Source organism: Pinus tabuliformis, chromosome 5_1 (genome assembly GCF_031772625.1).
Source record: "Pinus tabuliformis cultivar Carrire ecotype Pingquan chromosome 5_1, CPIR1, whole genome shotgun sequence".
In the NCBI taxonomy this organism is placed as follows: domain Eukaryota; kingdom Viridiplantae; phylum Streptophyta; class Pinopsida; order Pinales; family Pinaceae; genus Pinus; species Pinus tabuliformis.
This window is the reverse complement of record NC_142305.1, coordinates 406,091,857-406,118,625: the sequence shown is the minus strand read 5'-3', so window position 1 is coordinate 406,118,625 and position 26,769 is coordinate 406,091,857. Positions and strand designations below refer to the sequence as shown.

Genomic DNA, 26,769 nt, shown 5'->3' with positions numbered 1-26,769 from the left:
GGACAGTGGGGCTTCACGTCACATGACAGGAGTCCGTGAGTACTTCTCAGAGCTTTCAGAGAGTGGCACTGATATAGAGGTAGTACTCGGTGATGACAGAGTTGTTAGAGCAGTCGGTGTGGGGACACTGACATTTCAGAGGGAGTCCAAACCTCCCTTGAAGGTGTCAGATGTTCTTTATGTGCCAGGGATGAGGAAGAACCTCATATCTGTCTCAGCTTTGGAGGACAAAGGATATGAGGTACTGTTCAGGGGAGGACAGGTGTTGATGTATCCCAGGGGCACTCCAGCTGATTCAGCTAGAGTGATAGGTGTACGCCATGCAAAGGTGTACAAGTTTGCATTCCAGTCCCTTTTGGCATTGAGCAGTAGTACCGACAACAGAGCTAGCAGTTCTGAGCTGTGTGAGATTTGGCACCGCAGGATGGGACATATGTATCATGGAGCCTTGAGGACCTTGCGGGAGATCACTACAAGTGTGCCAGATTTCAGTACTGATCACTTTGATACTTGCAGAGGATGTGCGATGGGCAAGTTTGCCAAATCCCCTTTTCCCAGCAGTGACAGCAGAGCGACTGGGATACTTGATTTGATTCATTCCGATGTGAGCGGTCGGATGCCTCATGTTTCCTTGAGTGGATATGAGTACTATGTTTTATTCATTGATGATCACTCCAGGAGGACCTGGATTTATTTCTTGAAGACCAAGAGTGAGGTCTTCAAGCGGTTTCAGAAGTTTAGAGCTCTTGTGGAGACACAGACAGGTCGGAAGATCAAGTCCCTGAGGTCGGACAATGGGGGAGAGTACACCCTTGGAGAGTTTGTTGACTATTGTGCAGAGGCAGGCATTAGGAGGGAATTCACTGTTCCTTACAACCCCCAGCAGAACGGGGTTGCGGAGAGGAAGAACAGATCCATCGTAGGGGCTGCCAAAGCCATGTTACATGATCAGGGGTTGCCATTGTTCTTGTGGGCAGAGGCCTGCAACACAGCTGTTTATTTGCAGAATAGGAGTCCGCATCGTGCCTTGGGGCACATGACTCCGAAGGAGGCTTTTTATGGGAAGAAGCCTGATATTGGTCATCTTCGTATCTTTGGATGCATTACATACTCCTACATACCCAAGGAGAAGAGGACCAAACTAGAGCCCACCGCAGAGAAGGGTATCTTTGTGGGCTACAGTGAGACCTCAAAGGCCTTTCGGATTTACATTCCTGCACAGAGGAAAGTTGTTGTCAGTCGGGATGTGAAGTTCGAGGAGGACAGGGCCTTTAGGAGGTCACGGGAGTTAGAGTATCTGGATTAGCCAGACCCTCAGCAGCAGTTGAGTCTGTCGCAGGGATCCAGTGGGCAGGGATCAGGAGAATCAGGAGGTACATCTATGAGGATGTCAGCTCCGTCAGTGAGCAGTGGCTCGCCGAGCCAGAGGGGTGGTGCTCCGGGCAGCATGCAAAGCAGTTCACTAGGGAGTCCACTGATGGACAGTTCACACGGTACCTCAGCTTCTACAGGTTTAGGTGCAGGCCGGAGGACAGCAGACAGACAGTCAGGAGTTCAGACTCCTGATGATGATGAGGAGGAGGAGTTTCATTCTCCAATGGGAGAAGTGCACTCAGGGAAGAGGAAGCCCAAGTGGCTTCAAGACACCTTGAGAGATGCCACATCTGTTGCTGAGCCTAAGAGGCTGGTCAGAGAGAGTAGACCACCTGAGAGGTTTTGTAGCTATATGGCAATGGCTACCAGCATCCTTGACTCTGAGCCTTCTAGCTATGAGGAGGCAGCTAGCCAGCAAGTCTGGAGAGAGGCCATGCAGGAGGAGTATTCTTCTATCATGAAGAATGATGTTTGGGAGGTGGTGCCGAGGCCTGAGGGCAAATCCGTGGTTACTTCCAGATGGCTTTACAAGGTAAAGCATGTTGCAGATGGCAGCATTGAGAAATTCAAAGCGAGGTTTATGGCTAGAGGGTTCTCCCAGGTAGAGGGAGTTGATTATGAGGAGACCTTCGCTCCCGTGGCTCGATATACTTCGATCCGCTCCATTATATCGATAGCAGCAGAGATGGTTTGGAAGATCCACCAGATGGATGTGAACACTGCATTTCTCAATGGCTTCATACAGGAGGAGGTGTACATTGAGCAGCCACAGGGCTTTGAGGTGCATGGGAAGGATTCCCATGTGTGCAGACTGAAGAAGGCCCTTTATGGCCTGAAGCAAGCTCCCAGAGCTTGGTACTCCAGGATAGATACATACTTGCAGGGGATGGGTTTCACAAAGAGTGAGGCAGATCCGAACCTTTACTTTATTGTGATTGGTGAGGAACCTCTCATTCTGGTGCTGTATGTGGATGACTTGGTCATTACAAGTGCAGAGAGACTCATAGAGCACTGCAAGAGAGATCTTGCGGCGGAGTTTGAGATGAAGGACATCGGCTTGATGCATTACTTTTTGGGTTTGGAGGTGTGGCAGAAGGAGGGGCATTTCTTCCTGGGGCAGGGGAAGTATATTGTGGACATCCTTGGCAGATTCCACATGGAAGATTGTAAACCCATGTCGACACCGATGATTACCAACTGGAAGAAGCTTCATGCTTCGAATTCCGAGTTGGTGGATCCCACATTGTACAGGCCGTTGATTGGTTCCTTGATGTATTTGGTCAACACTAGACCAGATATTTGTTTTGCAGTCAACACGATGAGTCAGTTTATGTGAGCCTAGGAAGGTTCACTGGGTGGCTGCAAAACAAATTTTGTGGTACTTGCAGGGGACAGTGGATTATGGTATGGACTACAGGCAGGGGGATGGAGTGAGATTGGCAGGTTATACTGATTCTGATTGGGCAGGTTGTGCTTCTGATAGGAAGAGCACTTCAGGGTGTTGTTTTGGGTTGGGTTCAGCAGTAGTGTCATGGTTCAGCCGGAAGCAGCAGTCAGTAGCATTGAGTTTAGCGGAAGCAGAGTATATGGAAGCTAGTCTAACTAGTTGTGAGGCCATCTGGCTTCGCAAGATGTTGTTTGGCTTATTTGGTCAGCCGTTGAGACCTTCAGTGATTTACTGTGATAATCAGAGTTGCATTAAACTCACGAAAAATCCAGTATTTCATGACAGGTCAAAGCATATCGGGATCAAATATCATTTCATCAGAGACTGTGTTCAGAAGGCCGTTGTGAAGCTTGAGTATATTCCCACTGATGAGCAGGTTGCAAATATTCTTACCAAAGCCTTACCACGGGGCAAGCATGACTACTTCAGAAACAAGATGGGTGTGGTGAGGAACACCTTCCTCGGTAAGAGGGAGTGTTGAAATTTGGTACCGGAGGACAGGTGGTTCCCTAAGGCTTTGATCTTTGGCCTAGGGAAAAGTGTCCAAAAGAATTTAATTTTTCTCCTAAAGTGACTTTATAATTTTTATAAAGTCAAATCTAATTTAAAAGTGACTTTAAGTGATAAAGTTACTAAAGTCTAATTTTAGAGTGACTTTAATAAAGTCAATGTAAAATTAGAAAGGAAAAGTGACTTTGGAAATAAATGACTAAGTGGGTCTTTACTAAAGTGGGGTGAATTAAAAAATAGAAAGTGAGATTTAAATGAGCATTTAATCTCAGCCCTAGATCTCAATCTATTTCAGCCATTGGATTTAGGGATCACCCAAAAGTCACTTAGGGTTAGATTAAAGGAGGAAAAGGTCATTCATTCTTTCATGAGCAGATTGGGAGAAGGAGAGCAAGAGAGCAAGGGAGATTTCTGAACAGGGAGGAGGAGTAGCAGCTTGGCACACATTCCAAGGAAACATTCCAGCAAGTCCATACAGCGGAGTTAGCATACAGTGAAAGGCAGATTTTTGGGCACGATTTTCAAGGAGGTCGTACAGCAGTCTGCACAGAAATCGAGGAGCAGAAATCTGAGTTTGCTAGCACGATTTTCAAGGAGGTCGTACAGCAGATTTTCAAGGTCGTACCGCAGATTTTCAAGGAGGTCGTACAGCAATTTTTGGCACAGAAATCGAGGAAATCATACAGCAGAATTTCTCGCAGCTTGCACGATTTTCTAGGCAGGTCGTACAGTAGAATTTAAGGCTGAAAATTGGCACAAAAATCGAGGAGGACGTACAGCATATATTGTTGTTCAGATTTTGCTATTTGCAAGTTTTTCCAGTTGGCTGTGAGTCACGGAAAACGAGATAAGTTGTAAAAGTTTACTTGCTGATTTTTTGCTGAATATTTCTCACTGTAAAAAGCATTTTTTCATAAATAAGGAGCTCTCGAACTGGTTTTCCCCAAGAGTTGTAGGGGGTTTTTCCAAGGTCACCTTGACCAAAAATTACTGTGTTTAAATGTGTTAAATGGCTGTTTGTACCTGCTGATTTTTTATTTCTGCATTTTCCAGCATTCTGTAAAATTTCCAGAATTTGTGTTTTCAGCAAAATTTATTTTTCAGTTGTTGAATGTATGGATATGGGAAAGGGCATTTAACTATTTTGGAAAAATAAGGTGAAACTGAAAACCGGGGTGGGAAATGAGAAATTTTTACACTTTCTGGATCACGTTTCGACGTAGCTTCCTTCACTGTAGTTGCTCCTAAAACCTGCATAACACCTGATGCACGAGAACCTTATTCTCTTTCTTCCCTCTAGACTTGCTGCAAAGTTATCGCCTTCTGCATTAATGGAAAATGCTTGGTCATGTGCTCTTCACTGCACAACCAACACACAAGAGGTTTCTTCCCCTTCAGAAAGCCACCCAACTTCGTTCCATCTTCCTTCAAAGGCTTCTCTTTCCCTTTATATGCTTTCTTCCTCCTCTTGCCTTGCTCCTTCCCTCGTGTCTTGCATTCACGGTAATCTAGAAGCTTGTCTATAGCAGTGATGGCTTCTTCGAGAGAATAAACCTTCTGCCTCTTTACTTCAACTTGAGCCCATGGTTGCAACCCAATCACAAAATTGAACAACCTATCATTCTCAACCATATCCAGAAGCTCCAACATCAGACTTGAATACTCCCTCACATGTGCTTGTAGGCTCCGTGTTTGCTTAATTAACTTCACCTTCGCTCTCACACCCCAAGTCTCATCTTGTGGTCCAAAATGAGTTATCAAGGCTTCCTCCATCTTCTCCCATGTGGCGATGTCCTCTATCATGATACCAAAAGTAATTTGTTTTGCTCGCCTTCTCCACCACATCATCGCATATGTTGTTAAGAATGATACAACAATTCTTATTTTCCCCCCTCTGAAGTCACCCCGAATCAGTCCAAGTACTGCTCCATATCGCAAACAAAGTTGCCTAATATATTTGTGTTCCTCGCACCATCGTATGATTTTGGTTCCCTTACTTTCACATGGACAGAATTGTTGAACAAACCCTTTCCAACAACCTCCTTCAAAATTGCTAACTCATCCGTCACAGTACTATAAAAAAGAAGGTTATAGAGAAGATGGTTGTGTCAATTTTCCCGCTATGGGAGAAAGGTTATATAGGGAACGCTATCCTATCCTCTAGATATGGCAAGAATCAACGAATGGTTAGAACTTGGGGGTAACACAAATAGAAATCAACATAATTGTTGATGTTTTTTAAAAATACACTAATACAAACTTTAAAAAATCCACCTAGAATGCTAGTCAATTCTATTTTCTACAACAACCACGTGACATTCATGACATAAATCTAGTTTAAATTATAAAAAAAAATCACAATTATCTTTTATTTTCATTAAATGTATATAACACTGAGGAAGAACTTAATATATATATATATATATATATATATATGGTTTCTAAAATTCTGAAACAAAATTATAATCTTCAAAGGACAACAAGAACACGAGGACAAGATCAAAAGACTACAAGAACAGGGGGACGAGAAAATATATCACAGAGATTAATTTTGGAGTTATAAACAAATTGATGGAGTGAAATTTTCTAAATGTTTCTTTTATTGAAATCTCTAATTTCCTGGCAACCCAGATTGGAGTTATAAACAAATTGATGGAGTGAAATTTTCTAAATGTTTCTTTTATTGAAATCTCTAATTTCGTGGCAACTCAGATGCGGAACAATATCTTTAGTATTTAAAAGTTTATTTTTTGAAGCATCACTTGGACGTATACAATTGTTATTGTTACTCTTACTCTTCCCCAATGGATTTGCAGGGTTTAGAGAGGTGAATGGGCATATTAGAATATGAAGTTGAGGATTGTTTATTAGTCTGACATTGTGGCAAACGTATATGTATCCTACCGAACAATCGAGGTCAATATTACATTAACAGAGCAAGAAAAGAGGAGAAGCAAAGAAAATATGCATACCTAGATATCACTGTGTTGTGAAATGACCAATATTTTTAGGATTCTAATTCCAGTGGAATAAGCTTACTATGAGATGTAATTCTCACTTACATACATAAAAGAATTTCCAGGGTGCATACATACAAGAATCTTTGTTGATATAGGACAAGTAAAACAAAACCACCTAAACTGAGAAAGAGGGTTGGCTTTATTTTCAAGGAAGATTTGAATCAATTTGTAGCTTTTGGAGGCTATAACAAAACTTCACTTTGATGATCAACACAATCATCCCTACCGCCTCAAGTACCATGACAGTTACTACTACAAATTGTTTCATAGGTTTTCGAAGAGCTTATATGGAACAATAATTGATGAGTGAAAGTAAATTTTGAAGGACCCTACTAGGATTCCTCAAGAAAACTTATTGTTGTACATACAGAAGAAGACAGATAAAAGTGATATCAATGTGTGTGTCAGGGAATCACGTATCCATGTTGTTGTGGCAGCTCTAAAATGAAAATAAGACCAATTGAGAGCTACAAAGAAAGTGCAAGATTGGATGAGGGTGACGTCAACAGGTTCCAAAATACATCCCTCCATATACATCCTCTTCTCGGTCTGATTCCTACTCGAAACTCTCAATCAACCTATTAACATCTTCTTCCTCCAAATCAACAAGGGTGGTACTAGCAAAGTCAAGGAGAAAAATATTAGAGGAAAGATGTGTTGGATAAATGATTAAGCAATCCCATAGTTGCAGTCTACAGGATGCAACAAACAAAATTAGTGTTCCAAGAAAGTAACAAGGAGGAGGGAGCATGTTGACTAGAACCATATAGGAAGAAGTATCTCAAGTTGGGTCCTATTCATGACAATGAATTAAGCGGGAATCAATCACTAGTGAGGTGATCAAAAATAGAGTTAAAAAAAGGAGAAAATATAGAGAGGAAAAAAGAAAAAAATGGAAAAGACTAATTCCCACCATTGGCATGAACGACTCACAAGTGGGCGACTACTATTGCATGCTAAAAATTCAAACATGGTAATCTCATTGTAAGCTATATACCTCCACTGATAATATTTTTGGGTTGGCTCAAGTAGAGGCAAAGCCAACACCAACTCCTTAGCCTAGAAAATTTACAAGAAAGTCACTTGTCATCCACCAGGTAAAGGAGACTAAGACAATAACCAAGGTATGCCAAATGTAAACAAAACCATCAAAGATAGAGGGTCGTCCCCCAAAGGATGAAATCTTGTAGGATCAACAAGCTCAATATCCCTCCCAAAGGCATGTTATAAGCCTCAAAGCATGGTGAGGTTTTGTTCCTACAAATAACTTCCCTCAGGCAAGTCAATGTCTAGCATCAAAATTTGGGTGTCACACCACTAGCGCGTACCTCTAAGCTATCAGATTCTTGAGTCCCTTGAGGTGTACAACACTGATGCGCTTTCTCCTCAATGGTGAAACCAACTTGAGTTTTCTAATGCTCGTACTATGCCTCTAGCCCATGTACCCTATGTCGAGACCGATATGTTATACTTGTGAAATTGGTGTTCAATCAAATCTCACTACAACAACCACTTCAAAGCTTAACTTCGACTATAGTTTACTTCAATTAACTTAAGTTCAGCTATAATCGCATTCAATCATATACAACATGAATCATGTACATAAATAACACTCAATACACGAGAGGGGGAACTCCCAAAACAATTCCCCAACTCCTCTTTGACTATAAATTTTCCACACACAAAAATTCAGTTTAAAATGGACTTCAATTCGGTTGGGAGGAACTCCAAATAGTTTGCTGCCACAACCCTTCACAAATACGAATATAAAATAATCGAGTTACAACCCCTCAACTAGCAACCAAACCCAATAAAATCCAAATTTTCGCCCTTCGACCTACAAACAACCTCAATACACAAATACCACACGTTGTACCACTCTCAGCAATATTGCGTTCCACAAGCTTGCACAACTTCCTTTCGCTGCTTGCTTTATAGAGCGAGCTCCTTCGTGAGACCCAACTATCTTCTTCTTTCGTTGTCTCCTTTTCTAGCGATGACATGTTGTTGATCTTCGGTTGTTTGATGTTCTAACTCCTTTCCTATCATCTTATATATATATGAGTCACTCTCCATGAAACGTCGTGTCTCTTCCAAGGGACGTGTCGGTCGGGCATTCAAGCCGACCTTAAACACTAAATTATGTCACATCATTTGTCGCATACAAACTTTCCTTCAGTTCACTGTGGGTCGTTTGCTATGTTGCACGAAACTTCTAGGAACCCGACGTTTCGGTCCGTACCCATACCTGAAACTCCGAAACTCAGTCGAAACTTGACCAAAACGCGACCATCATGTGATCATGTAGAGAGTTAATATAGACTTCGTTTTCCTTCTAAATTGTCATCTATGGTTTTTATTCCCTTTTTTCTTGCAAGATAATGTGTTATTCACTTACCTATAACCTCTTTTATATATATCGAGACATATATGACGTTTCACCTGACATTTACATTTTTGGGAGGTGACATTCCTGAACGTACCCGTTTCGTAAACTATGAAACGTTTCGGCGTTTCGTGCAACTTAGGTCGTTTGCCTTCGCGTCTCATCCTCGGTCGTGTTTAGTAACTTGGGTGGGCGCGTCTCACCTTGGCACACCTTGTCTTCGGTCGGGTGTACCTTGTCTTTGGTCGAGTGCACATCAGCTAGGCACCGTCATCGTGTCGACTCTCAAATTTGTTCCAATCATTCCACCAAACTCATCTCAGCTGTGTTCCTTGTGCACTCGTCTCACAAAAGTCTTTCCATCGAACTCGTCTCAAGTGCACACTTCACACCAACCAAGTCGTTCCACCGAACTCGACTCGGCCTAACTCAGGTGTGCTCGGGTGCCTAGCCTAAGGGCTTGACATCCTCCCCCACGTCAAAATGGTTGTCGTCCTCGACAACGCACCCCTCAGCAAATTTCTTAACCAAATCCTGAAGACTGAGCTCATCATGAACAAACTTCGCATCAATTGTCTTCATCAATACAGAAGAATCTCGTCTCCGAAATATATCCCATGCCTATAAGAATGACATGTTTTGGATCCATTGTGCAATCGACTAGTCAGGTGGCTAATTTGACTGTAGCATCAACTCCACAAGAACACATGCACCCAAATATGTGCAACCATTGTCACCTCTTCCATGTCACACAATCTTTCCTCTGACTATGCTCAACATGAGGCGCCATTAAATGGCATCTCAAGCTCCCAGGGGTCTCACCATCTCGAGCAAGTGACAATAAACCCATCTCCTTCATGAGATTCAAAAAGATGGTGTTGTGGGGAAGTCATACAACTTCCCTTTCCATATCACAAGGCCATCTCACATCATCTTCAAGAAGAATCCACCCATACCTGGTATGAACCCTCCATACTTTTCTGCAATATAATCCTCTTCACGTTGATCTTCGGTTGTGTGCCTTCCCAAATTGGATGGGCGCATCTTTGCTGGTCACACTTTGTCTTCAGCTGGAGGAGCCTTGGCTTCGACAAAGCGTGCCCTAGTTGGGTACCCTTGTCGTGCTAACTCACCAAGTCGTTCCAATTGTTCCACCGAACTCATCTTGGGCACGCTCTTCCTATGCATGTCTCACCAAATTCGTTCCACTGAACTCATCTCGAGTGCACTCTTCGTGTCACCCAAGTCATTCCACCAAACTTGACTCTGCTTAAATCAAGCACATTCGAGTGCCTAAGCATGAGGGCTTGATAGTGGGAGGTTTGCACGCGTCAAGTGAAAAGGGCCAAAGATGTTGAAAGCTCCTCCAAAATAGCTCATAAGTCCAAGGAGAGGTTTCAAACGTAAGAACATATCTTAAAAAGCATGCAAGTGACCTATATCATCAACTGTAAAATAGACGGAAATAAAGGTCATATAAAGTGGCAAATTTCATGAAATAGCTATGAAACTACAAGATAGTTATGCCCGCCAATAGCTACCTAGGGTGCAAAAGATACAAAGACCTGTGAAGCACTAATGAAGGCAAGATTTGGAAATATGATCACCATGGTAGCTATAGCATGAGAAGAAGTGACTTTCAAGAGGCAAAAGCAACAGCTACATGAGACAATGCTATCACAAAACAAGCAAAGGTCTGAGTTGTGATGAACTAGTGACATACCAGTGAAGACAAAAATATCTAACATGAGTATGTAGGTGTTGAGAGAATGAGAAAAGAAGAATGAAAACAATAGAAAAAGGTAGATATAGAAAGAGAGAAAATTGGTTACGACACTAGGGTAGTACTAGCTAAATCAAGGAGCAAAAGATTAGAGGAACAATGTGTTGGATAAATGATTAAGCAATCCCATAACTACAGTCTAACGGATGCAACAACCAAAACCAACGTTCCAAGGAAGTAACGAGGAAGGAGCATGGTGACTAGTACCATCTTGGAAGAAGTATCTCAAGTTGGGCCCACTCATGACAGTGACTTAGAGGGAATCAATCACTAGTGAGGTGACCAAAAATAGAGTTGACAAAATGAGAAAATATAGAGAGAGGTAAAATAAAATAAAATAAATGAAAAAGACTAATTCTTACCATTGCAATGAATGATTCAAAAGTGGGAGACTATTATTGTATGATAAAAATTCAAACATGGTAATCTAATTGTCCAACCAAGGTATATACCTCCACTTATAATATTTTTGCTTTGGCTCAAGTAGAGGCAAAGGCAACACCAACTAAAGGAGACTAAGACAATAAGCAAGGTATTCCAAATGTAAACAAAACCATCGAAGATATAGGGTCGTTCCCCAAAGGTTGAAGTCTTTTAGGATCAAGTAGCTCAATATCCCTCCCGAAGTATAAGCCTCAAAACATCGTGAGGTTTCCCTCCAAGAAATAGCTTCCCTCAGGCAAGCCAATGTCTAGCATCAAAATGTGGGTGTCATGCCCCTAGGGCACATCTCTGAGTTGTGAGCTTTCCGAGTCCCCTAAGGTATGCAGTACCAATGCGCTTTCTCCTCAATGGCGAAACCAACTTGCGTTTACTAATGCTCATACTATGCCTCTAGCCCATGTACCCTGTAACGAGACTGATATCTTATACTTGCGAAATTATTGTTCAATGAAATCTCAGTACAATAGCCACTTCAAAACTTAACTTCAATTACAATTTACTTCAATTAACTTAACTTCAGCAATAATCACATTCATTCATAAACACCACGAATTATGTACAGAAATAACACTTCAATAAACGAGAGGAGGAACTCTCAAAACAATTTGCTAACTGCTCTTTAACTATAAAACTTCAATATACAAAACTTCGGTTAATAATGGACTTTGGTTCGGTTCGGCCAAACTCCAAACATTTCCCTACAACAACCCTTCACTAATACAAATATATCGTAACCGAGTCACAAACACTTCAACTAGCAACCCACAACCAAACCCAAAAACATAACCAAGTTGCAGCCCTTCGACCTGCACACAACCTTAATACAAAAATACCCCATGACGTACCACCCTCAACAATACTAATTTCCACAAGCTCGCACAACTTCCTTCCGAAGCTTGCTTAAGAGAGCAAGCTCCTTCATGAGACCCATCTCTCTTCTTCCTTCATTGTCTCCTTCTTGTCTTGCGATGAGAGGTTGTTGATCTTCGGCTGATTGATGTCCTCTCCTCAAATCCTATATATATGAGTCACCCTCCATGAACAGTCGTGTCTCTTCCAAGGGATGTGTTGGTTGGACGTTCGAGCAAAACTTCCTTTGTTCAAGCCGACCACAAACCCCAAATTATGCAGCATCCTTTCTCGATACAAAATTTCCTTTGGTTCACCTTCGATCATGTTCCTTCACGTCTCAACCTCGGTCACGTACGTTCCGAACTCAGGCGGAAACGTCTTAGCTGGGCACACCTTGTCGTCAGTCGGGCGCGTCTAAGATGGGCACACCATGTCGTCGGTTCGGTGCATCTTAGATAGGTGGGCCTTATCTTCGATTAGGTGCACCTTAGCTAGGCACCCTCGTCGTGTCGACTCTCCAATTTCTTCCAATCATTCTACCGAACTCATCTCGGGTGCGTTCTTCATGTGCTTGTCTCACCGAATTCTTTCCATCAAACTCAACTCGAGCGCGCTCTTTGTGACGACCAAGCCGTTCCACCTAACTCGACTCTCCCTAACTCAAGCGTGCTCGAGTGCCTAGAATATGGGCTTGACATCCCCCCACACCCCCCCCACTTCAAGATGGTTGTCGTCCTCGAAAACACACCCCTGGACAAACTTTTTAACCAAAGCTTGAAGATTGTCATCATAAACAACCTTTGCATCAATTGTATTCATCAACATAAAAAGAATCTCCTCTCCAACATATATACCATGTCTATTCATGTATCGCAACCTGTAAGAATGACATGTGTTGGATCCCCTCGTGCAATTGACTAGTCAGGGAGCTAATCTGACCTTAGCATCAACTCCACAAGAACACATGTGCAACCATTGTCACCTCTTCCCTGTCACACAATATTTCCTCCGATTTTGTTCATCATGAGGCGCCATAAAATGGCATCTCAAGCTCCCAGGGGTCTCACCATCACAAGCGAGTTACAGTGAGCCCATCTCCTTCATGAGCTTCAAAAATATGGTGGTGTGGAGAAGTCATACGACTTCCCTTTCCACATCACAAGGCCATCTCTCTTCATCTCCGAGAAGAATCCACACATACCCGGTATGTATTGAAAAGTGTAACTAGGTTCGATCTTCATAATGACATGTAATTGTGATTTTATATAAGGGACGTAAAGAAGAAAAATAAAATTATTATAATGCTTGCATCATGGGTTTCATGAGCAAGAGATTTTATTTTTAGTCGAGGCTCCCATTGAGAGCCCTTAGGGATATTGTCATCTAGTCATAAAAGTCTAAATAGTCATTGTCATGCAATGAAGGCATGTTACACATTTTAAAGAGTCATACTTGTCTTTGTAAGTAACCCTCCAAGACCTTGTCACCAGCCCTCACTCAAGTCGGCCTACAATGAAGAGATAAATGTAGAAGATGAAGTCGGCCTTTCTCAATCTTCTTCTCTGTCTTATTCCTGCTCGAAACTCTCAATCCAACTATTAACATCTTCTTCCTCCAAATCAACACAAGGGTGGTACTAGCAAAGTCAAGGAGCAAAATATTAGCAGTCTACAGGATGCAACAAACAAAACTAGCATTCCAAGGAAGTAACAAGGAGGAGGGGGCATGTTGACTAGAACCATATAGGAAGAAGTATCTCAAGTTGAGCCCTATTCATGACAATGACTTAAGAGGGAATCAATCACTAGTGAGCTGACCAAAAATAGAGTTAAAAAATGAGAAAATATAGAGAGGAAAAAAGAAAAAAATGGAAAAGATTGATTCCCACCATTGGCATGAATGATTCACAAGTGGGAGACTACTATTGCATGCTAAAAATTCAAACATGGTAATCTCATTGTCCAAACAAGCTATATACCTCCACTGGTAATATTTTTGGGTTGGCTCAAGTACAAGCAAAGGCAACACCAACTCCTTAGCCTAGAAAATTTACAAGAAAGTCACTTGTCATCCACAAGGTAAAGGAGACTACGACAATAACCAAGGTATGCCAAATGTAAACAAAACCATCGAAGATAGAGGGTCGTCCCCCAAAGGAAAAAATCTTGTAGGATCAACAGGCTCAATATCCCCCACGAAGGCATGTTAGAAGCCTCAAAACATGGTGAGGTTTTACTCCTAGAAATAACTTCCCTCAGGCAAGCCAATGACTAGCCTCAAAATCTGGGTGTCACGCCACTAGCACGCACCTCTAAGCTATGAGATTCCTGAGTCCCCTAAGGTGTACAGCACCAACGCGCTTTCTCCTCAATGGTGAAACCAACTTGAGTTTTCTAATGCTCGTACTATACCTCTAGCCCATCTACCCTAAGTCGAGACCAATATCTTATACTTGCGAAATTGGTGTTCAATCAAATCTCACTACAACAACCACTTCAAAACTTAACTTCAACTATAGGTTACTTCAATTAACTTAAGTTCAGCTATAATCGCATTCATTCATATACAACATGAATCATGTACATAAATAACACTTCAATAAACGAGAGGGGGAACTCCCAAAACAATTTCCCAACTCCTCTTTGATTATAAATTTTCCATAATCAAAACTTCGGTTTAAAATGGTGTTCGATTCGGTTGGGAGGAACTCCAAATAGTTTGTTGCCACAACCCTTCACAAATACAACTATACAATAATCGAGTTACAACCCTTCAACTAGCAACCCGCAACCAAACCCAATAAAAATCCAAGTTTTCGCCCTTCGACCTACAAACAACCTCAATACACAAATACCCCACATTGTACTACTCTTAGCAATATTGCGTTCCACAAGCTTGCACAACTTTCTTCCGCGGCTTGCTTTAGAGAGCGAGCTCCTTCGTGAGACCCAACTATCTTCTTCTTTCGTTGTCCCCTTTTCTAGCGATGACATGTTGTTGATCCTCGATTGATTGATGTTCGAACTCCTTTCCTATCATCTTATATATACGAGTCACCCTCCATGAAACGTCCTCTGTCTTCCAAGGGACGTGTCTGTTGGGCATTCGAGCCGACCGTAAACTCCAAATTATGTCACATCATTTGTCGCATACAAACTTTCCTTCAGTTCATTGTCATTCATTTGCTATGTTGCACGAAACTTCTAGGAACCCGACGTTTCGGGCCGTACCCGTACCCGAAACTCTGAAACTCAGTCGAAACCTGACCGAAACTCGACCATCATGTGATCTTGTAGAGAGTTAATATAGACTTGGTTTTCCTTCTAAATTGTCATCTATGGATCTTATTCCCTTTTTTCTTGCAAGATAATGTGTTATTCACTTACTTATAACCTTTATATATATATATATAGACATATATGACGTTTCAGCTGACGCTTCCATTTTTGGTAGGTGACGTTTCTAAACGTACCCGTTCTAGAAACTCTAAAACATTTCGGCGTTACGTGCAACTTAGGTCGTTTGCCTTCGCGTCTCATCCTCGGTCGTGTACCTTAGCAACTCGGGTGGGCGCGTCTCAGCTCGGCACGCCTTGTCTTCAATCGGGCGTACCTTGTCTTTGGTCAAGTGCACCTCCGCTAGGCACCTTCGTCTTGTCGACTCTCAAATTTGTTCCAATCACTCCACCAAACTCATCTCAAGTGCGTTCCTCGTGCACTCGTCTAACCAAAGTCTCTCCATCGAACTCGTCTCAAGCGTGCCCTTCACGCCAACCAAGTCGTTCCACCGAACTCGATTTGGCCTAACTCAGGTGTGCTCAGGTGCCTAGCCTAAGGTCTTGACATCCTCCCCCACGTCAAAATGGTTGTTGTCCTCGACAACGTACCCCGACAAATTTCTTAACCAAATCCTGAAGACTGACCTCATCATGAACAACCTTCACATCAACTGTCTTCATCAATACAAAAGAATCTCCTCTCTGACATATATCCCATGCCTATGCATGTATCGCAACCTGTAATAATGACATGTGTTGGATCCCCTTGTGCAATCGACTAGTCAGGTAGCTAATCTGACTGTAGCATCAACTCCACAAGAACACATGCACACAAACATGTGCAACCATTGTCACCTGTTCCATGTCACACAATCTCCTCCGACTATGCTCAACATGAGGCGCCATTAAATGGCACCTCAAGCTTCTAGGGGTCTCACCATCTTGAGCAAGTGACAATAAGTCCATATCCTTCATGAGATTCAAAAAGATGGTGTTGTGGGGAAGTCATACAACTTCCCTTTCCACATCACAAGGCCATCTCTCCTCATCTCCGAGAAGAATCCACCCATACCTGGTATGAACCCTCCATACTTTTCTGCAATATAATCCTCTTCACGTTGATCTTCGGTTGTGTGCCTTCCCAAATCGGATGGGCGTGTCTTTGCTGGTCACACCTTGTCTTCGGCTAGAGGAGCCTTGTCTTCAATAGAGCATGCCCTAGCTCCATACCCTTGTCGTGCTAACTCACCAAGTCGTTCCAATTGTTCCAGCGAACTCATCTTGGGCACGCTCTTCCTGTGCCTGTCTCACAAAATTCGTTCCACCGAACACATCTCGAGTGAACTCTTCGCGTCGTCCAAGTCATTCCACAAAACTTGACTCAGCCTAAATCAAGCACATTCGAGTGCCTAAACCTGAGGGCTTGATAGTGGGAGGTCCGCACGCTTCAGGTGAAAAGGACCAAATATGTTGAAAGCTTCTCCAAAATAGCTCATAAGTCCAAGGAGAGGATTCAGACGTAAGAATATATCTTAAAAAATCATGCAACTAACCTCCAAAACTTATGAAATGACCCTCTACAAATCAAAAATAATCAAGGCACATGTTCCCAGATAGTAACTAGATGTCTCCACAAAGGGTTTGGAGCTCTATTCCTATGCAAAATAGCTATAAAGATGATGAAATAGGAGGTCATTCCAGGATATTCAATACAGAATGTCAACAAATGCCCATGCATGCAAAGTTTGCCTATCTGGGCCTTGAATGATGTGACCAATGTCATCGCATATGTGTACTACCACGTCAACTATGAAATTTCCCCATGAAATGTGATGCCACATGAACAATCATAGAATCATCTCCGATAGTTCCAAGCCAGAACGCGTCGCATACATAAAATGGTGTCTATGCTACACAAGCTAGATAAGAGTAGTGTTAACCAAGAAGCATAAATGAAATGCAAAAAGCCAAGGAAGAATAGTTAGAATTACGATACTTATAATTCACTGAAGAAAAGAGATGCCTTGATGTTGGAGCTTATTGAAGGATGTTTCCAAGGTAAGAGTATATCCTCGTAATCAACCAAGTGACCTCGTCAATTGAAAAATAGATGGAAATAAAGATCATATAAAGCGGCAAAGTTCATGAAATACTATGAAACTATAAGATAGTTATGCCCACCAGTAGCTACCTAGGGTGCAAGAGATACAAAGACCTGTGAAGCACCAATGAAGGCAAGATTTGGAAATATGATCACCATGGTAGCTCTAGCATGAGAAGAAGTGACTTTCAAGAGGCAAAAGAAACGGCTACATGAGACAATGCTATCACAAAACAAGCAAAGTTGTGAGACGTGATGAACTAGTGACATACCAGTGAAGACAAAAATATCTAACATGAGCATGTAGATGTTGAGAGAATGAGAAAAGAAGAATGAAAACAATAGAAAAAGGTAGATATAGAAAGAGAGAAAATTGGTTAAGACACTAGGGTGGTACTAGCTAAATCAAGAAGCAAAAGATTACAGGAAGAATGTGTTGGATAAATGATTAAGCAATCCCATAGCTACAGTCTACAGGATGCAACAACCAAAACCAACGTTCCAAGGAAGTAACGAGGAAGGAGCATAGTGACTAGAGTACCATCTTGGAAGAAGTATCTCAAGTTGGGACCACTCATGAAAATGACTTAGAGGGAATCAATCACTAGTGAGCTAACCAAAAATAGAGTTGACAAAATGAGAAAATATAGAGAGAGGCAAAATAAAATTAAATAAATGAAAAAGACTAATTCCCACCATTGCCATGAATGATTCAAAAGTAGGAGACTATTGTTGTATGATAAAAATTCAAACATGGTAATCTAATTGTCCAAGCAAGGTATATACCTCCACTGATAATATTTTTGGTTTGGCTCAAGTAGAGGCAAAGGCAACACCAACTCCTCAACCTAGAAAAATTACAAGAAAGTCACTTTGCATCCACAAGGTAAAGGAGACTAAGACAATAAACAAGGTATTCCAAATGTAAACAAAACCATCGAAGATAGAGGGTCGTTCCCCAAAGGTTGAAGTCTTTTAGGATCAAGTGGTTCAATATCCCTCCCGAAGGCATGGTATAAGCTTCAAAACATGGTGAGGTTTCCCTCCTAGAAATAACTTCCCTCAGGAAAGCCAATGTCTAGCATCAAAATGTGGGTGTCATGCCCCCAGGGCGCACCTCTGAGCTGTGAGCTTCCCGAGTCCCCTAAGGTGTGCGGTACCGATGCACTTTCTCCTCAATAACGAAAGCAACTTGCGTTTACTAATGCTCATACTATGCCTCTAGCCCATGTACCCTGTAGCGAGACTGATATCTTATACTTGCGAAATTACTATTCAATGAAATCTCAGTACAATAGCCACTTCAAAACTTAACTTCAATTAGAGTTTACTTCAATTAACTTAACTTCAACAATAATCACATTCATTCATAAACACCACGAATTATGTACAGAAATAACACTTCAATAAAAGAGAGGGGGAACTCTCAAAACAATTTTCTAATTGCTCTTTGACTACAAAACTGCGGTTTATAATGGACTTTGGTTTGATTCGGCCAAACTCCAAACATTTCCCTACAACAACCCTTCACTACTACAAATATACAGTAACCGGACTACAAACACTTCAACTAGCAACCCACAACCAAACCCAAAAACATAACCAAGTTGCAGCCCTTCGACCTACACACAACTTTAATACAAAAATACCCCATGGTGTACCACCCTCAACAATACTTCGTTCCACAAGCTTGCACAACTTCCTTCCGCAACTTGCTTTCGAGAGCAAGCTCCTACGTGAGACCCAACTCTCTTCTTCCTTCATTGTCTCCTTCTTGTCTTGTAATGAGAGGTTGTTGATCTTCGATTGATTGATGTCCTCTCCTCAAATCTTATATATATGAGTCACCCTCCATGAACAGTCATGTCTCTTACAAGGGATGTGTTGGTTGGACGTTCGAGCCAACCTTCCTTCGTTCAAGCCGACCATAAACCCCAAATTATGCAGCATCCTTTGTCGCATACAAACTTTCCTTTGGTTCACCTTCAGTCATGTGCCTTCACGTCTCAACCTCGGTCGCGTACATTGCGAACTTAGGCGGGAACGTCTTAGATGGGCACACCTTGTCATCAGTCGGGCGCATCTCAGATGGGCACACCATGTCGTCGGTTGGGTGCATCTCAGCTAGGTGGGCCTTATCTTCGATCAGGTGCACCTCGGCTAGGCACCCTCATCATGTCGACTCTCCAATTTCTTCCAATCATTCTACTAAACTCATCTCAGGTGCATTCTTCATGTGCTTGTCTCACCGAATTCTTTCCATCGAACTCATCTCGGGCGTGCTCTTTGTGTCGACCAAGCCATTCCACCTAACTCGACTCGCCCTAACTTAGGCGTGCTCGGATGCCTAGAATATGGGCTTGACATACCCCCACCCCCCCACTTCAAGATGGTTGTCACCCTCGACAGCACACCCCTGGACAAATTTCTTAGCCAAAGCTTGAAGATTGTCATCATAAACAACCTTTGCATCAATTGTATTCATCAATATAAAAAGAATCTCCTCTCCAACATATATACCATTTCTATTCATGTATCGCAACTTGCAAGAATGACATGTGTTGGATCCCCTCGTGCAATTGACTATTCAGGTAGCTATCTGACCGTAGCATCAACTCCACAAGAACACATGCACCCAAACACGTGCAACCATTGTCACCTCTTCCCTGTCACACAATATTTCCTCCGATTTTGTTCATCATGAGGCGTCATAAAATGGCATCTCAAGATCCTAGGGGTCTCACCATCACAAGCAAGTTATAGTGAGCCCATCTCCTTCATGATCTTCAAAAAGATGGTGGTGTGGGGAAGTCATACGACTTCCCTTTCCACATCACAAGGCCATCTCTCTTCATCTCCGAGAAGAATCCACACATACCTGGCATGTGTTGAAAAGTGTAACTAGGTTCGATCTTCATAATGACATGTAATTGTGATTTTATGTAAGGGATGTAAAGAAGAAAAATAAAATTATTGTAATGCTTGCATCATGGGTTTCATGAGCAAGAGATTTTATTTTTAGTCGAGGCTCCCATTGAGAGCCCTTAGGGATATTGTCATCTAGTCATAAAAGTCTAAAGAGTCATTGTCATGTAATGAAGGCATGTTACACATTGTAAAGAGTCATACTTGTCTTTGTAACCCTCCAAGACCTTGTAACTAGCCCTCACTCAAGTCGGCCTACAACAAAGAGATAAATCTAGAAGATGAAGTCGGCCTTTCTCCAAGGGAACATGTCGGCCTAAACAGTCCTGACCAACGACTATATATACCCATGCTCGGCCTCATTTGGAAGCAAGCAATTCGGTGAAGCAAGTCTAAGAAGAAATGTGAGAAACATACGAAGAAAGAGCCTCTAAATCAATGAAGAAGGAAGAGAAGATAGCGAAGGAAAGGGTCATCATTGGTGGATTGTTTTTGGGCCAGATTACCATCACACGTGCAAGAGATTGCAGATCCAAAGTTGGCAAGGATAGACCGAAGTTTGCAGTCATACAAGGGTTATCAAGTTTTGGAAAGGACTTCGCTCTAGGTAGCCGAGTAGGGAAGTAAAAGGAGTCTCCCTCTTTAGGAGACTATTCAAGGAGCGAAAATCATCTAGGGTTTATGTTGTATGGCTACAGACCTACAAGAACAGGTCGGGACAAAAAGAGGAAGAGGAAGAGCAGCGTTGAAGAGTAGGCTAGTGACTTGGTCTTGGGAGGCCTCTAGCATCATAGGTCTTTGTCATGGTCTTCGTATTCATCAATTGAAGATCTATAAGAAGAATTTCGTTTGGGTTTTCCTCTCAAAGAGGGAGAGGTTTTGGCCCTGACTGACAAGCCTATATACTATGTCTCTTGTCTCTTTATTGTTCATGATTTCATAATTGTCTTGATGAAAATAACACAATAATAACTCAAGAAGAGAAGATCGTAATCAAGAAGTAAAAAGACTATCACAAGCAATTATCATAAGTAGAGAAATCACCTAACTATTGATGTCTTAGATTTCTCAACAGTATGAACCCTCCATACTTCTCTACAATATAATTTATCAAAGGTGGCTAGGAACACCTACCCATACTCTCTTCCATCAACTTCATCGAAATTGGATCGTTATGGCCTAGTATATTTGACTTCACGGTTCCATCCCAATCCACGAACATCCCTCCATATACATCCTCTTCTCGGTCTTATTCCTCCTCGAAACTCTCAATCCATCTATTAACATCTTCCTCCAAATCGACACAAGGGTGATACTAGAAAATTCAACGAGCAAAATATTAGCGGAAAGATGTGTTAGATAAATGATTAAGCAATCCCATAGCTGCAGTCGACAAGATGCAACAAACAAAACTAGCGTTCCAAGGAAGTAACAAGGAGGAGGGAGCATGTTGAGTAGAACCATATAGGAAGAAGTATCTCATGTTGGGCCCTATTCATGACAATGACTTAAGAGGGAATCAATCACTAGTGAGGTGATCAAAAATAGAGTTTAAAAAACGAGAAAATATAGAGAGGAAAAAAGAAAAAAATGGAAAAGACTAATTCCCACCATTGGCATGAATGATTCACAAGTGGGAGACTACTATTGCATGCTAAAAATTCAAACATGGTAATCTCATTGTCCAAACAAGCTATATACGTCCAATGATAATATTTTTGGGTTGGCTCAAGTAGAGGCAAAGGCAACACCAACTCCTTAGCCTAGAAAATTTACAAGAAAGTCACTTGTCATCCACAAGGTAAAGGAGACTAAGACAATAACCAAGGTATGCCAAATGTAAACAAAACCATTGAAGATATAGGGTCTTCCCTCAAAGGATGAAATCTTGTAGGATCAACAAGCTCAATATCCCGCCCGAAGGCATGTTATAAGCCTCAAAACATGGTGAGGTTCCTCTAAGCTATGAGATTCCTGAGTCCCCTGAGGTGTACATTACCGACACGCTTTCTCCTCAATGGTGAAACCAACTTGAGTTTTCTAATGCTTGTACTATGCCTCTAGCCCATGTACCCTATGTCGAGACCGGTATCTTATACTAGCGAAATCGGTGTTCAATCAAATCTCACTACAACATCCACTTCAAAGCTTAACTTCAACTATAGGTTACTTCAATTAACTTAAGTTCTGCTATAATCGCATTCATTCATATACAACATGAATCATTTACATAAATAACACTTCAATAAACGAGAGGGGGAACTCCCAAAACAATTTCCCAACTTCTCTTTGACTATAAATTTTCCATACACAAAACTTCGGTTTAAAATGGACTTCGATTCGGTTGGGAGGAACTCCAAATAGTTTGCTGCCACAACCCTTCACAAATACAACTATACAATAGAGTTACAACCCTTCAACTAGCAACCCACAACCAAACCCAATAAAAATCCATGTTTTCGCCCTTCGACCTACAAACAACCTCAATACACAAATACCCCACGTTGTACCACTCTCAGCAATATTGCATTCCACAAGCTTGCACAACTTTCTTCCGCGGCTTGCTTTAGAGAGCGAGCTCCTTCGTGTGACCCAACTATCTTCTTCTTTTGTTGTGCCCTTTTCTAGCGATGACATGTTGTTGATCTTCGATTGATTGATGTTCCAACTCCTTTCCTATCATCTTATATATATGAGTCACCCTCCATGAAACGTCGTGTCTCTTCCAAGGGACGTGTCGGTTGGGCATTCAAGCTGACGCCGAACAATCGAGGTCAATATTACATTAACAGAGCAAGAAAAGAGGGGAAGCAAAGAAAATATGCATACCTAGATATCATTGTGTTGTGAAATGACCAATATTTTTAGGATTCTAATTCCGGTGGAATAAGCTTACTATGAGATGTAATTCTCACTTACATACATAAAAGAATTTCCAGGGTGCATACATACAAGAATCTTTGTTGATATAGGACAAGTAAAACAAAACCAACTAAACTGAGAAAGAGGGTTGGCTTTATTTTCAAGGAAGATTTGAATCAATTTGTAGCTTTTGGAGGCTATAACAGTCCTTCACTTTGATGATCAACACAATCATCCCTACCACCTCAAGTACCACGACAATTACTACTACAATTTGTTTCATAGGTTTTCGAAGAGCTTATATGGAACAATAATTGATGAGTGAAAGTAAATTTTGAAGGATCCTACTAGGATTCCTCAAGAAAACCTATTGCTGTACGTACAGAAGAAGATAGATAAAAGTGATATCAATGTGTGTCAGGGAATCAGGTATCCATGTTGTTTTGGCAGCTCTAAAATGAAAATAAGAGCAATTGAGAGGTGCAAAGAGAGTGAAAGATTGGATGAGGATGATGTCAATAGGTTCCAAAATGATTGGGGTCTCCAGGAAATGAAAATCGGGATTTCTCATCATGAAGTCCAAACAAACCTGAATAGGAATAGGTTATTTGCCCTGTCTTCAAAGCTGGCTAAGAAGAATGAGTCGTTGTTATTTTCATTAAATGCTTACTCACATATTCATCTACCACGTGCCTAAACGATCATTGGCTTTAAGTTGTGGCGGTGTAATCTAATACAAATACTCTACAGTAGAAGGCAAGAGCTAACCTGCCATGCATTACAATTACTCTTTAAAATGGTCATTGGTAGTCGGAAAGCTTTCATTTACTGTGTTAGCTTTTCCTTCACTCCCCAGCATTGGCATATAGATATTTTCCAAACAACCCTTAGATCTCAAAGTTTCCGACATCTAAAGAGTTGAAAAGGTTGGGCAAAGAAGTGATGGAAAAATCTGAGCAAATTGCCCAAACTAATTTAAATCTGAGTACTAAATATTTGAAATATGGTGGAAAAAATTGTTTATTGCCTTGGCATCTTGGCACTATTCTTTTCTTCAACTATGAATGCACACTTCGATGTAAAACCCTTTAGCAACGCCTAAATAGCAATAATGTAATTTAGGATAGCAGGGATTGAAAAGAGGGGTTTGAGATTGTACCGTTTTTCTGCGGAGCCTGCCCAGGTTCGGATAAATTATGGCATGTCTCTTCACCACATCGATGGGAGACTGATGCGTCCCGTTCCCGCGGGCCTTCCATTCCTCCTTGAGTTCTCCCCAGTGCTCAGACCCCTTCGGACCCTCTTTGTACTCAAACTCACTCTCGTCCTCTGTTCGTTCACGCCAACAATATCGAGTTTCAGATTACTTTATGCTATGCAGATTTCTATACGAAAATTTAGAAAAACAGAGTTATAAAAGATGGGAGACAGATTACCAGCTTCCTGAGACGATAGTTTATGAAGAGGATGAGGCCATAGTAAGGAAGCGAAACAAAGAATGAGCGGGACAGTAGAAGGTTTGGGTGAAAAGAGGCAAAATATAGAAAACGAAATAACATAAAACCCAGACAATGAAGCTTACCTGGTAGTCAGTTGGCTTCCTCAATCGCCTCGCCGGTTATTTATTTCTTCGATTGGGAGAAGAAGGGGCTGGCGTGTAATGTGATACGGTGGGAAAACAATAAAAATGATAGAATTTCTTTCAACGCTCGTCAGTGACTGGGCTGTGCATCCATGATGCGGAAAGCAGAAACACATCTAAATTAGGTTCTGAATAAATCCTTTAAGAAACCCCGGTGGATGGGCTGTGCATCCATGAAAATAATAATTCCTATCCCACAGCCAATCATACCTACTCAAGAAAAAATCTCTATAGCAAGAAGAGAATAGATGTAATCGATTAAAAACAGGTGAGGAAATCACGTCAAAACAGGGGAGGAGAGTCAGTTCAATTGCAGGGATGGCAAATTGATAGGGTGGGTCATGGCTTTGATGAGGAAGGATAAGAAAATTCCGCTCTGGAACCAAAACCAAAGAATAAATCATGAATATGAATATAAAATAAAAACAAGAAATATACCTGTCATGGCTGCAACGTTAGTCAGTGACTGAGCTGTGCATCCATCAAAATGAAAATGTATCCTAGATATGGAAATCAGAAACACATCTAAATTAGGTTCTGAATAAATCCTTGAAGATAATAATTCCTATCCCACAGCCAATCATCCCTACTCAACATACATTAGGCACTAAATAGACTGCAAATTGCATATGCAAAATACCAAAGAAGAGAAGAAAATAAATATAATAGGTGGAATACAAAATTAAACAAATCTAACAGACATTATTACAGAAATTTGTTGGAAAAATAAAGTATCCATTACCTGACCCTGCATCCACAAAAGCATGAAAGAATCCCCATAGCTGATCAGCCGCTCCATGAGTGCATTGATTCTTGCAGCCTCCCTGAGTGCATTGATTCTTGCACCAGTGCAGCCTTACTCAGCTGGCCTAAAATTAAAATTAAACTCCCAGACTTCGGCTCTTTCATTTCCGTTAGAGAGATTTGAATTAAATTGGTGAGCAGGCGACGCCAAGGACTTTATAAACGGAGCGGAGCGGATGGCTTTTTAGTCGAAAAAGCTTTTCTCTGTCAATTGTTTCCCCGCGCCTTTCCACCATACTTACTTACGCTCCCACTTTGCAATCCAACGGCGATTATCATCCGGTTGGCTTACACGTGAGAAAATCTATTTGTCGTGCGCGTGTGTATTCTCGGTTATCGCATCAATCGCTTTCTCACGGTAAATTACAATTTACACACCACATAGCAATACAATATTCGCCCTATGAAAACCGGAGCATAAAACCCTTTTTACCCTTTTTACCGATGGGCGGAATTATAAACTGAAGTGGTGCAACGTAAAACTAAGTTGGTGCTTTTTTGGAATTAAATTATAAAGGTGGATATATAAATTTAGTAAGAGCTTTTCCTTTCATGTAAATCAAGGTAAATTTAGTAAGTGTTTTTTCTTGGAATGTTTTAAGTTGGTAACGTATATTATATAATTTCGAAAACTTATACTTACTTTTCAGATTTATGTTTCCACTCATACATGAGAAGTCATGAATTTGTGTATAAGTTTGTTTTTTGTTTTTTGGTGGACTTCTCACTTTTTTAAAGTCATTTTCTTTTTTATTTTAGGGATTAGTTTAGTTTGTCATATTATCTTTATAGAATCATTGGAAAATGTTTGTATTCATAATAGAAAGTCACATTTAAAAATATTCATTCATAATCTAAAAAATATTCACTCATTTAATAAAAAATATTCATTGATTGTAAAAAATTTAGTGGCTAGGGAAAACGTTATCCATCCACAACCTTTGAAACTTTCTGAAGAAACCTTTCTAGTAGTATATCTTCCTCCCCTTATGTCAGTTGAAGGACTTGTGTACCCTTCCTAGAGAAGGGACATCATTAGCACTAGATTGTGTTTTTTTATCATTGATGGTCTCTTTGGTTGTAATCACTTCCTCAAACCTATGTTAAAGGTCCATAATCACCATGGAGGTTTTTGATAACCACAAGGAAGAACCCTATGCTACTATGTTTAGATCTTTTGCTGGTGGAAAATGCCTGAAGAAGAGTAAGTTTGTGAAAAGAGTTGAGCCATCCCTGAGTTGGATATGCCTCTAGAGTTGAAGAGGAAAGCCATAATGTTGCACAAGGAAGCTCTTATTGAAAAGTTTACTAGTCTTTTTTGCACCCTCAAGAAGTCCAAGCA

At 41.3% G+C, this 26,769-nt stretch overlaps 1 protein-coding gene across 3 annotated transcripts in view; it reads right to left on the bottom strand.

Annotated features, from left to right (window-relative positions):
- The window catches only part of LOC149165207 (uncharacterized), a 325,751-nt gene extending 300,097 nt beyond the window's left edge, over positions 1-25,654 (bottom strand). For 2 of the 3 annotated variants that reach the window (XM_089431090.1, XM_089431091.1), the window contains exons 1-3: positions 25,366-25,652; positions 25,062-25,123; positions 24,141-24,310 (exon numbers count right to left, since the gene is read on the bottom strand). In XM_089431090.1, the coding sequence (XP_089287216.1) occupies positions 24,141-24,310; positions 25,062-25,123; positions 25,366-25,403 (270 nt within the window). In that variant the 5' untranslated portion in view covers positions 25,404-25,652. Of the gene's footprint in view, positions 1-24,140; positions 24,311-25,061; positions 25,124-25,365 lie in introns of all 3 variants that reach the window. The other variant, XM_089431092.1, reaches the window with a different exon arrangement.
- Positions 25,655-26,769: the final 1,115 nt, after the last annotated feature.